The sequence below is a fragment of the Bos mutus genome, chromosome 10 (assembly GCF_027580195.1).
Source record: "Bos mutus isolate GX-2022 chromosome 10, NWIPB_WYAK_1.1, whole genome shotgun sequence".
NCBI lineage: Eukaryota > Metazoa > Chordata > Mammalia > Artiodactyla > Bovidae > Bos > Bos mutus.
The window spans coordinates 9,556,417-9,569,005 of record NC_091626.1 but is presented as its reverse complement, the minus strand read 5'-3'; the positions used below and the strand labels follow the sequence as shown (position 1 = coordinate 9,569,005).

The following is a 12,589-nucleotide window of genomic DNA, read 5'->3' as shown; positions in this document are numbered from 1 at the left end:
CCTCTGGAGATGGAAATGGCAACCCACTCTCAGTATTCTTGCCTGGAGAATTCCATTGGACCGAGGAGCCTGGCAGGCTGTGGGGTGGCAAAGAAACAGGACGGTACAACTAACACACACAATTAGTTTTCATCGCCTATAGCTGGCTGGTTATCTACAACTTATATGTTACCTACAACCTATAGAGTTGTAAAATGATTCCCATGGAATCAGATGCAGAAAATTTGCAAGGATGCTGTGCAAAATGTCTTCCCCTACAACTGTTAACAGTTCTTTTCTGTCTCCAGACACAGAGTAGGCTGAGTCTTGATGGCAATGGGAATATACTGGTCATAAGGCTAACTTCCCCATTCAATGAGCACGTGGCTAAGGGAATTTTTCCTTCCATCCACAGATTATTTAAGGCAAATGAGATATTTTATTTCTTTGGTTCACTACTTGATTGTGGGGGAGCCAGCTGGTGGCTCAGACGGTAAAGAATCTGCCTGCAATGCGGGAGACCTGGATTCCATCCCTGGGTTGGGAAGATCCCCTGGAGCAGGGCATGGCAACCCACTCCAGTATTCTTGCCTGGAGAACCCCATTGACAGAGGAGGCTGGCGAGCTGCAGTCCTTGCGGTTGCACAGAGCCAGACACGACTGAGCGATTAAATTTCAAAGAACAGCTCTTAAAGGGAGCATGAACCAGACAGGTTCACGAGCTGCTCAGCGTCCAAAGAGCACCTCAATCAACACCCAACTGCATCTGTAAAAGGGCCCCGTGCAGTCGGAGTGTGTATTTGACTTTTTTTTTTTTTTTTTTTTTGGTGGGGGGAGGAAGTGGCTTCACAGGCGTGCGCTATTCTTAAATTAATCGGAAACATCCAGACCTCTTGTCTCTTCATCGTTCTCCCACCTGCACGACGCTGGGTTCTTTGGTCAGAAATAATTCTGCTAGAAATGAGTCACGACCTTTAAAACATCATAGCTCAAGATCGGGAGTCAGAACTGAGTTTGAGTTAGGCTCAGCCAACTACAAGCTTGTTTATTATTTATGGGGGGGGGGGGGTAGGCAGTAATTGTGATTGCTGGCAGCCAGGGTTGTTTCAAGATGTAAAGAAATGAGGGATGTGAAACATACTTTGTAAGCTGTTAAGAATTAGTAAAAAGAACAGATCTGCTCTCTTTCAGGGGTGCCACGAGGCATAGTTCTTCCGTGGAAAGATAAGAAGTCTTGGCTGCTTTCCAGCACCCACGGAGTTGCCACGGAGCACGGCAGCAGGCACGGCCCGGCTTCTTCCAGGCTGACTCCTCCCTACCGGCCCGCGTCGGAGGCGGCGGGCGCGGGTCTCCCCTGCCCGCGGCCAGCTGGGGGTGAAGTCCCGAGCCGGGGCGGGGCGGGCCTGGGCCGCCCAGTTCCTGCTTCTATAAGCGGTGCCTGGGGCCGGCGGCGCCGCCACAAACGCCGGCACTGCGGGCGGCGCAGGATGGGCGCGCGCGGCGCCGAGAGCCCGCCGCGAGGCCCCGGGCCGCTCCTCCCCGCCATCCTCCCGCTGGGGCTGCTGCTACTGCTGCTGCTGCTGCCGCCGCTGGGCTCGGGCGCCGGAGCCAGCCAGCCGCCCCACCTCGTCTTCGTGCTGGCGGACGACCTGGGCTGGAACGACGTGGGCTTCCACGGCTCGGCCATCCGCACGCCGCGCCTGGACGCGCTGGCGGCTGGCGGGGTGCTGCTGGACAACTACTACACGCAGCCGCTGTGCACGCCCTCGCGGAGCCAGCTGCTCACCGGCCGCTACCAGGTACACAGCGCCCCCGGGGCCTGCCCGGCCCGCGAGCCTCTTAGAAATGGGCTCTGGACCCCGAGCGAGCCAGAACAACCGGCTGCGTCCCCGGCCTGACTCTCGAAGGGGCGGCTTCTCTCACGGGCGGCGCCGTGCTCGCTCCTCCCAGGCCCGCAGCCCGCGGAGGTCTCTGCGCATGCCCGGCTCCAGGGCGCGCCCCCCGCTCCCTCCCCGCCGCGTCTTTTCGCGCCCCACCTATCCCGGCGGGTTTTCTGCCTTCGGTTTTCGGAAGGTCCCAGGAAGGGGCTTCTGGGCAATGCCAGCTGCGGGGCATTGCGAGTCAGTAGGCCGAAGACCCGAGTGGACTCTGCCTAGCGGCCTTAAAGTGGGAGGATGGAGAGAGAAGGGAGGGGCCCCCAGCAATGGAGCAGGGGGAGATGGGCAACCAGGAAAGCCGGGGTGGGGGCGAGGCGGGGAGTGGTTAGGCAGGTGTGGGGGAGGCGGGGGGCTGGCGGCCGGGGGAGGCGGTGACGGGGGTGGGGCGGGAAACGGGTGCGGGGGGAGGCGGGCGGGCGCGGGTTAACAGGGGGAAGAGTCTGCAGTGGAGCCGGTTTTGTTTCCCTGCGAACCCAGCGGTCCTACGTTAGGACTGCCCTACCAAAGATTTAATTTTTCCAAGTTCACAGCAGCCCTGGAATAAAAACCAGATTGATATTTCTTGGGCTGATGACTTTCCCCATCCAGGAATCAAACCGGGTCTCCTGCAGGCAGATTCTTTACCGTCTGAGCCACTAGGGAAGCCCCAGGCAGCATTTCGAATACCTCTGAGACACTTCTCCATAGAGGTAGGGGAAGGTCGGCGTTACGTATGATTTTAGTGAAGGCTGGGGTGGTGTGTGTGCAGGCAAGCACAGGTTTTTGCAGAGGCTTGCTGCTAGTCATGAGTTAATGACTTTAATGCTTTTCTGGATATAAGGAGATGTAAGACTTGGGCTCATAAAATCTTCTCCTGAAAATATCTAACTCTCTGAATGCCTGCTCTGCTAATTTTTCCCAGAGCACAGAGTGCCTTATTGCTAATCTCAACCCTGAACTCCCCTCAGGGGGTGTTGAAGGTCAGCAGCTGTAGTGGCTTGTGACCCAACTCTTGTAGAGGCAGATGGCAAGTGCCAGTTCTTAGTTGGCAGAATCACATAGCTAGAAAGTGGTAAAAAGGGGTTGTGTGCCCTTCTTGTATCTGCTAGTCATCTCAGGCCTCTAAAACTGGATTTTTTTCTTAACCTGAATAAGATTGACATTTTGTGATTATGACTATGAAAAATACAATTAACAGGTACTGCTTGAGAACACAAGCACACCTCCATATGTACTATGTATTCAACAGCCCCTTACTGTGAGTCACAGGGATGTGCTTGAACCTTGCCCTTCCAAATCTGTGTTCATGTAGCCTTTCAGATCAACCCTAGCCTCCTGTCCTGAGATCAAGGGAAGGGAAGGGTTCACTTGCAGTAAAGATTTGCATAGTGGTCTGAGACTTTTAGAAAAGATAAGACTGAAATGCAACTCAAGGTTTGCAGTGGAGGTAAAGGATGGTTCCCTTCACCATCAGCCCTAAATACTTTCCACAGCTCTGACTGGCTGCTACATGAACTCAGGAATGTCGGCTCTAATGCAGATATCACCCTGGACCCTTTGTAGGAGTAAAAGTGCATCTGAGTAAAGAGGGGATCGAAGGGAAGACATAGTCTACCCAAATGGTTCTACATTTGATCTGAAATAAGAAAACTGAACTCAAATTGCAGAAGAATGGGAGGGTCATTTATTTCTCCAACTTCCTCCCTTCCAACAGTCTTGAACAGGAAAGCAAATACCACACTTTAAAAATTTGTTCATATAACTGACTGCGTTTGCCCCTGAGCATTCTCCCTAATAAGTTACCAACATTTTATCTTCAGGGGGAAAACAAATTTGAGTGTTTAGACTACCCTGAGGTCAAGAAGTGAAGGGAGGGTAAAGGCTGCTTACTCCAAAAGAGTTTAGAGACCACTCACTGCAGCAACTAGCCTCCCCAAACATTTTGCTTGACTTTTCTCCACTGTTTTATTCTGACTTCAAGAGACTCAATTAGAAATTATCTTGGGTTAGTAAGCATCTTCTTTTTTAAAAATTATTTATTTTAATTGGAGGCTAATTACTTTACAATATTATGGTGGTTTTAGCCAAAGATGGAGAAGCTCTATGCAGTCAGCAAAAACAAGACCCAGAGCTGACTGTGGCTCAGATCATGAACTCCTTATTACCAAATTCAGACTTAAATTGAAGAAAGTGGGGAAAACCACTAGACCATTATGTATGACCTAAATCAAATCCCTTATGATTATACAGTGGAAGTAAGAAATAGATTTAAGGGACTAGATCTGATAGACAGAGTCCCTGATGAACTATGGACTGAGGTTCGTGACATTGTACAGGAGACATGCATCAAGGCCATCCCCAAGAAAAAGAAATGCAAAAAAAAAAAAAATGGCTGTCTGAGGAGGCCTTACAAATAGCTGTGAAAAGAAGAGAAGTGAAAAGCAAAGGAGAAAAGGAAAGATATAAGCATCTGAATGCAGAGTTCCAAAGAATAGCAAGGAGAGATAAGACAGCCTTCCTCAGGGATCAATGCAAAGAAATAGAGGAAAACAATAGACTGGGAAAGACTAGAGATCTCTTCAAGAAAATTAGAGATGCCAAGGGAACATTTCAGGCAAAGATGGGCTCGATAAAGGACAGAAACGGTATGGATCTAACTGAAGCAGAAGATATTAAGAAGAGGTGGCAAGAATACACAGAAGGACTGTACAAAAAAAAGATCTTCATGACCAAGATAATCACGATGGTGTATCACTCACCTAGAGCCAGACATCCTGGAATGTGAAGTTAAGTGGGCCTTAGAAAGCATCACTACGAACATGTATATTACCATGTGTGAAATAGATCACCAGTCCAAGTTCAGTGCATGAATCAGGGCACTCAAAGCCAGTACATTGGGACAACCCAAAGGGATGGGATGGGAAAGGAGGCGGGAGGGGGGCTCGGGATGGGGGACACATGTACACCTATGGCTGATTCATGTCAGTTCAGTTCAGTCGCCCAGTCGTGTCCGACTCTTTGAGACCCCATGAACCACAGCACGCTAGGCCTCCCTGTCCATCACCAACTCCTGGAGTTCACCCAAACTCATGTCCATTGAGTCGGTGATACCATCCAACCATCTCATCCTCTGTCGTCCCCTTCTCCTCTTGCCCTCAATCTTTTCCAGCATCAGGGTCTTTTCCAATGAGTCAACTCTTCGCCTCAGGTGGCCAAAGTATTGGAGTTTCAGCTTCAACATCACTCCTTCCAATGAACACCCAGGACTGATCTCCTTTAGGATGGACTGGATGGATCTCCTGCAGTCAAGGGACTCTCAAGAGTCTTCTCCACCACAGTTCAAAAGCATCAATTCTTCCGCGGTCAGCTTTCTTTATAGTCCAACTCTCACATCCATACATGACTACTGGAAAAACAATAGCCCTGACTAGACAGATGTTTATTGACAATGTAATGTCTCTGCTTTTTAATATGCTGTCTAGGTTGGTCATAACTTTCCTTCAAGGAATAAGCAATCTTTTAATTTCATGGCTGCAGTCAACATCTGCAGTGATTTTGGAGCCTAGAAAAATAAAGTCTGACACTGTTTCCACTGTTTCCCCATCTATTTGCCAGGAAGTGATGGGACCAGATGCCATGATCTTAGTTTTCTGAATGTTGAGCTTTAAGGCAACTTTTTCACTTTCCTCTTTCACTTTCATCAAGAGGCTCTTTAGTTCTTCTTCGCTTTCTGCCATAAGGGTGGTGTCATCTGCATATCTGTGGTTACTGATATTTCTCCTGGCAATCTTGAATCCAGCTTGTGCTTCTTTCAGCCCAGCGTTTCTCATGATGTACTCTGCACATAAGTTAAATAAACAGGGTGACAATATACAGCCTTGACGTACTGCTTTTCCTATTTGGAACCAGTCTGTTGTTCCATGTCCAGTTCTAACTAGTGCTTCCTGATCTGCATACAGGTTTCTCAAGAGGCAGGTCAGGTCTTCATCTCTTGAAGAATTTTTACAGTTTATTGTGATCCACACAGTCAAAGGCTTTGGCATAGTCAATAAAGCAGAAATAGATACTTCTCTGGAACTCTCTTGCTTTTTCGATGAGCCAGCGGATGTTTGCAATTTGATCTCTGGTTCCTCTGTCTTTGCTAAAACCAGCTTAAATATCTGGAAGTTCATGGTTCACGTATTGCTGAAGCCTGGTTTGGGGAATTTTGAGCATTACTTTACTAGCGTGTGAGATGAGTGCAATTGTGCGGTAGTTTGAGCATTCTTTGGCATTGCCTTTCTTTGGGATTGGAATGAAAACGACCTTTTCCAGTCCTGTGGCCACTGTTGAGTTTTCCAAATTTGCTGACATATTGAGTGAACCACTTTCACAGCATCATCTTCCAGGATTTGAAATAGTTCAACTGGAATTCCATCACCTCCACTAGCTTTGGACTGAGGTTCGTGACATTGTACAGGAGACATGCATCAAGGCCATCCCCAAGAAAAAGAAATGCAAAAAGGCAAAATGGCTGTCTGAGGAGGCCTTACAAAAGTTGTGAAAAGAAGAGAAGCAAAAAATAAAGGAGAAGAGGAAAGATATAAGCATCTGAATGCAGAGTTCCAAAGAATGCCAAGGAGAGATAAGAAAGCCTTCCTCAGCCATCAATGCAAAGAAAGAGAGGAAAACAATAGAATGGGAAAGACTAGAGATCTCTTCAAGAAAATTAGAGATGCTAAGAGAACATTTCATGCAGAGATGGGCTCAATAAAGGACAGAAATGGTATGGACCTAACAGAAGCAGAAGATATTAAGAAGAGGTGGCAAGAATACACAGAAGAACTGTACAAAAAAGATCTTCACGACCAAGATAATCACGGTGGTGTGATCACACAACTAGAGCCAGACATCCTGGAATGTGAAGTCAAGTGGGCCTTAGGAAGCATCACTACAAACAAAGCTAGTGGAGGTGATGGAATTCCAGTTGAACTATTTCAAATCCTGGAAGATGATGCTGTGAAAGTGGTTCACTCAATATGTCAGCAAATTTGGAAAACTCAACAGTGGCCACAGGACTGGAAAAGGTCGTTTTTCATTCCAATCCCAAAGAAAGGCAATGCCAAAGAATGCTCAAACTACCGCACAATTGCACTCATCTCACACGCTAGTAAAGTAATGCTCAAAATTCCCCAAACCAGGCTTCAGCAATACGTGAACCATGAACTTCCAGATATTTAAGCTGGTTTTAGCAAAGACAGAGGAACCAGAGATCAAATTGCAAACATCCGCTGGCTCATCGAAAAAGCAAGAGAGTTCCAGAGAAGTATCTATTTCTGCTTTATTGACTATGCCAAAGCCTTTGACTGTGTGGATCACAATAAACTGTAAAAATTCTTCAAGAGATGAAGACCTGACCTGCCTCTTGAGAAACCTGTATGCAGATCAGGAAGCACTAGTTAGAACTGGACATGGAACAACAGACTGGTTCCAAATAGGAAAAGCAGTACGTCAAGGCTGTATATTGTCACCCTGTTTATTTAACTTATGTGCATCATGAGAAACGCTGGGCTGAAAGAAGCACAAGCTGGATTCAAGATTGCCAGGAGAAATATCAGTAACCACAGATATGCAGATGACACCACCCTTATGGCAGAAAGCGAAGAAGAACTAAAGAGCCTCTTGATGAAAGTGAAAGAGGAAAGTGAAAAAGTTGCCTTAAAGCTCAACATTCAGAAAACTAAGATCATGGCATCTGGTCCCATCACTTCCTGGCAAATAGATGGGGAAACAGTGGAAACAGTGTCAGACTTTATTTTTCTAGGCTCCAAAATCACTGCAGATGTTGACTGCAGCCATGAAATTAAAAGATTGCTTATTCCTTGGAAGGAAAGTTATGACCAACCTAGACAGCATATTAAAAAGCAGAGACATTACATTGTCAATAAACATCTGTCTAGTCAGGGCTATTGTTTTTCCAGTAGTCATGTATGGATGTGAGAGTTGGACTATAAAGAAAGCTGACCGCGGAAGAATTGATGCTTTTGAACTGTGGTGGAGAAGACTCTTGAGAGTCCCTTGGACTGCAAGGAGATCCATCCAGTCCATCCTAAAGGAGATCAGTCCTGGGTGTTCATTGGAAGGAGTGATGTTGAAGCTGAAACTCCAATACTTTGGCCACCTGAGGCGAAGAGTTGACTCATTGGAAAAGACCCTGATGCTGGAAAAGATTGAGGGCAAGAGGAGAAGGGGACGACAGAGGATGAGATGGTTGGATGGTATCACCGACTCAATGGACATGAGTTTGGGTGAACTCCAGGAGTTGGTGATGGACAGGGAGCCCTAGCGTGCTATGGTTCATGGGGTCTCAAAGAGTCGGACACGACTGGGCGACTGAACTGAACTGACATGAATCAGCCATAGGTGTACATGTGTCCCCCATCCCGAGCCCCCCTCCCGCCTCCTTTCCCATCCCATCCCTTTGGGTTGTCCCAATGTACTGGCTTTGAGTGCCCTGATTCATGCACTGAACTTGGACTGGTGATCTATTTCACACATGGTAATATACATGTTCGTAGTGATGCTTTCTAAGGCCCACTTAACTTCACATTCCAGGATGTCTGGCTCTAGGTGAGTGATACACCATCGTGATTATCTTGGTCATGAAGATCTTTTTTGTACAGTCCTTCTGTGTATTCTTGCCACCTCTTCTTAATATCTTCTGCTTCAGTTAGATCCATACCGTTTCTGTCCTTTATCGAGCCCATCTTTGCCTGAAATGTTCCCTTGGCATCTCTAATTTTCTTGAAGAGATCTCTAGTCTTTCCCAGTCTATTGTTTTCCTCTATTTCTTTGCATTGATCCCTGAGGAAGGCTGTCTTATCTCTCCTTGCTATTCTTTGGAACTCTGCATTCAGATGCTTATATCTTTCCTTTTCTCCTTTGCTTTTCACTTCTCTTCTTTTCACAGCTATTTGTAAGGCCTCCTCAGACAGCCATTTTGCTTTTTTGCATTTCTTTTCCATGGGAATGGTCTTGATTCCTGTCTCCTGTACAATGTCATGAACCTCTGTCCATAGTTCATCAGGCACTCTATCTATCAGATCTAGTCCCTTAAATCTATTTCACTTCCACTGTATAATCGTAAGGGATTTGATTTAGGTCATACATGAATGGTCTAGTGGTTTTCCCCACTTTCTTCAATTTAAGTCTGAATTTGGCAATAAGGAGTTCATGATCTGAGCCACAGTCAGCTCCCGGTCTTTTTTTTTTTTTTGCTGACTGTATAGAGCTTCTCCATCTTTGGCTGCAAAGAATATAATCAATCTGATTTTGGTGTTGACCATCAGGTGATGTCCATGTGTAGAGTCTTCTCCAGTGTTGTTGGAAGAGGGTGTTTGCTATGACCAGTGCGTTCTCTTGGCAAAACTCTATTAGTCTTTGTCCTGCTTCATTCCGTACTCCACGGCCAAATTTGCCTGTTACTCCAGGTGTTTCTTGACTTCCTACTTTTGCATTCCAGTCCCCTATAATGAAAAGGACATCTTTTTTGGGTGTTAGTTCTAAAAGGTCTTGTAGGTCTTCATAGAACCGTTCAACTTCAGCTTTTTCAGTGTTCCTGATTGGGGCGTAGGCTTGGATTACTGTGATATTGAATGATTTGCCTTGGAAACGAACAGAGATCATTCTGTCATTTTTGAGACTGCATCCAAGTACTTCATTTCGGACTCTTTTGTTGACCATGATGGCTACTCCATTTCTTCTAAGGGATTCCTGCCCGCAGTAGTAGATATAATGGTCATCTGAGTTAAATTCACCCATTCCAGTCCATTTTAGTTTCCTGATTCCTAGAATGTCGACGTTCACTCTTGCCATCTCCCGCTTGACCACTTGCAATTTGCCTTGATTCATGGACCTGACATTCCAGGTTCCTGTGCAATATTGCTCTTTACAGCATCGGACCTTGCTTCTATCACCAGTCGCATCTACAACTGGGTATTGGCTTTGGCTCCATCCCTTCATTCTTTCTGGAGTTATTTCTCCACTGATCTCCAGTAGCATATTGGGCACCTACCGACCCGGGGAGTTCCTCTTTCAGTATCCTATCATTTTGCCTTTTCATACTGTTCATGGGGTTCTCAAGGCAAGAATACTGAAGTGGTTTGCCATTCCCTTCTCCAGTGGACCACATTCTGTCAGACCTCTCCACCATGACCCATCCGTCTTGGGTGGCCCCACAGGCCATGGCTTAGTTTCATTGAGTTAGACAAGGCTGTGGTCCATGTGATCAGATTGACTAGTTTTCTGTGATTGTGGTTTCAGTGTGTCTGCCTTCTGATGCCCTCTTGCAACACCTACCGTCTTACTTGGGTTTTTCTTAGCTTGGACGTGGGGTATCTCTTCATGGCTGCTCTAGCAAAGCGCAGCCATTGCTCCTTACCTTGGACAAGGTGTATCTCCTCACCGCCACCCCTCCTGACCTTGAACGTGGAGTAGCTCCTCTAGGCCCTCTTGCGCTGGCGCAGCTGCCGCTCCTTGGACGTGGGGTAGCTCCTCTTGGCCGCTGCCCTGACCTCGGATGTGTGGTAGCTCCTCTTGGCCACCGCCCCTGACCTCGGACATGGGGTAGGTCCTCTCGGCCACTCCTGTGCCGATGCAGCCTGGCACTCTCGGTCGCCGCCCTGACCTTGGGTGAGGGGTAGCTCCTCTTGGCTGCGCTTCTGTGTGGTCCATCACAGCTGGTGCACTTCAAGCCTCTTGATGAAAGTGAAAGAGGAGAGTGAAAAAGTTGGCTTAAAGCAAATCTGGTCCCATCACTTCATGGCAAATTGATGGGGAAACAGTGGAAACAGTGTCAGACTTTATTTTTCTGGGCTCCAAAATCATTGCAGATGGTGACTGCAGCCATGAAATTAAAAGATGCTTACTCCTTGGAAGGAAAGTTATGACCAACCTAGATAGCATATTCAAAAGCAGAGACATTACTTTGCCAACAAAGGTTCGTCTAGTCAAGGCTATGGTTTTTCCAGTGGTCATGTATGGATGTGAGACTTGGACTGTGAAGAAGGCTGAGTGCCGAAGAATTGATGCTTTTGAACTGTGGTGTTGGAGAAGACTCTTGAGAGTCCCTTGGACTGCAAGGAGATCCAACCAGTCCATCCTAAAGGAGATCAGTCCTGGGTGTTCATTGGAAGGACTGATGCTGAAGCTGAAACTCCAATACTTTGGCCACCTGAGGCGAAGAGTTGACTCATTGGAAAAGACTGTGATGCTGGGAGGGATTGGGGGCAGGAGGAGAAGGGGACAACAGAGGATGAGATGGCTGGATGGCATCACTGACTCAATGGACATGAGTTTGAGTGAACTCCAGGAGTTGGTGATGGACAGGGAGGCCTGGTGTGCTGTGATTCGTGGGGTCACAAAGAGTCAGACACGACTGAGTGACTGAACTGAACTGAATATACGTATTTCAATGCTATTCTCTCAAGTCATCCCACCCTTGCCTTCTCCCACAGAGTCCAAAAGTCTGTTCTTTATATATATCTATGTCTCTTTTGCTGCCTTGCATATAGGGTTGCCGTTACCATCTTTCTAAATTCCATATATATGCATTAATGCATTGGTGTTTTTCTTTCTTACTTCACCCTATATAATAGGCTCCTGTTTCATCCACCTCATTAGAACTGATTCAAATTCCTTCTTTTTAATGGCTGAGTTATACTCCATTGTGTATATGTACCAAAGCTTTCTTATCCATTCATCTGCCGATGAACATCTAGGTTGCTTCCATGTCTTGGCTATTGTAAACAGTGCTGCAATGAACAGTGGGGTACACATGTCTCTTTCAATTGTGGTTTTCTCAGTGTGTTTGCCCAGCAGCGGGATTGCTGGTCATATGGCAGTTCTGTGTTCAGTTTTTTAAGGAATTTCCACACTGTTCTCCATAGTGGCTGTACTAGTTTTCATTCCCACCAAGAGTGTAAGAGGGTTCCCTTTTCTGCACCTCCTCTCCAGTATTTAGTGCTTGTAGACTTTTGGATAGCAGCCATTCTGACCACTGTGGGATGGAACTTCATTGTGGTTTTGATTTGCATTTCTCTGATAATGAGTGATGTGGATCATCTTTTCATGTGTTTGTTAGCCACCTGTATGTCTTCTTTGGAGAAATGTCTGTTTAGTTCCTTGGCCCATTTTTTGATTGGGTCATTTATTTTACTGGTTATTGAGCTGCATGAGTTGTTTGTGTATTTTTGAGATTAATTCTTTGTCAGTTGCTTCATTTGCTATTATTTTCTCCCATTTTGAAGGTTGTCTTTTCACCTTGCTTATAGTTTCCTTCATTGTGCAAAAGCTTTTAAGTTAAATTAGGTCCTGTTTGTTTATTTTTGCTTTTATTTCCAATATTCTGGGAGATGGGTCATAGAGGATCCTGCTGTGATTTATGTCATAGAGTGTTTTGCCTATGTTCTCCTCTAAGAGTTTTATAGTTTCTGGTCTTATGTTTAGATCTTTAATTCATTTTGAGTTTATTTTGGTGTATGGTGTTAGAAAGTGTTCTAGTTTCATTCTTTTACAGGTGGTTGACCAGTTTTCCGAGCACCACTTGTTAAAAGAGATTGTCTTTTCTCCATTGTATATTCTTGCCTCCTTTGTCAAAGATAAGGTGTCCATGCTGCTGCTGCTAGGTCGCTTCAGTCAGGTCCGACTCTGTGCGA

The 12,589-nt window shown here is 46.3% G+C and overlaps 1 protein-coding gene across 2 annotated transcripts in view; it reads left to right on the top strand.

The window, feature by feature from the left end:
• Nucleotides 1–1,091: 1,091 nt before the first annotated feature.
• Nucleotides 1,092–12,589, top strand: part of ARSB (arylsulfatase B) — a 183,940-nt gene continuing 172,442 nt past the window's right edge. Inside the window, exon 1 of one of the 2 annotated variants that reach the window (XM_070377261.1) lies at nucleotides 1,092–1,778. In XM_070377261.1, the coding sequence (XP_070233362.1) occupies nucleotides 1,467–1,778 (312 nt within the window). In that variant the 5' untranslated portion in view covers nucleotides 1,092–1,466. The remainder of the gene's footprint in view (nucleotides 1,779–12,589) is intronic. The other variant, XM_070377262.1, reaches the window with a different exon arrangement.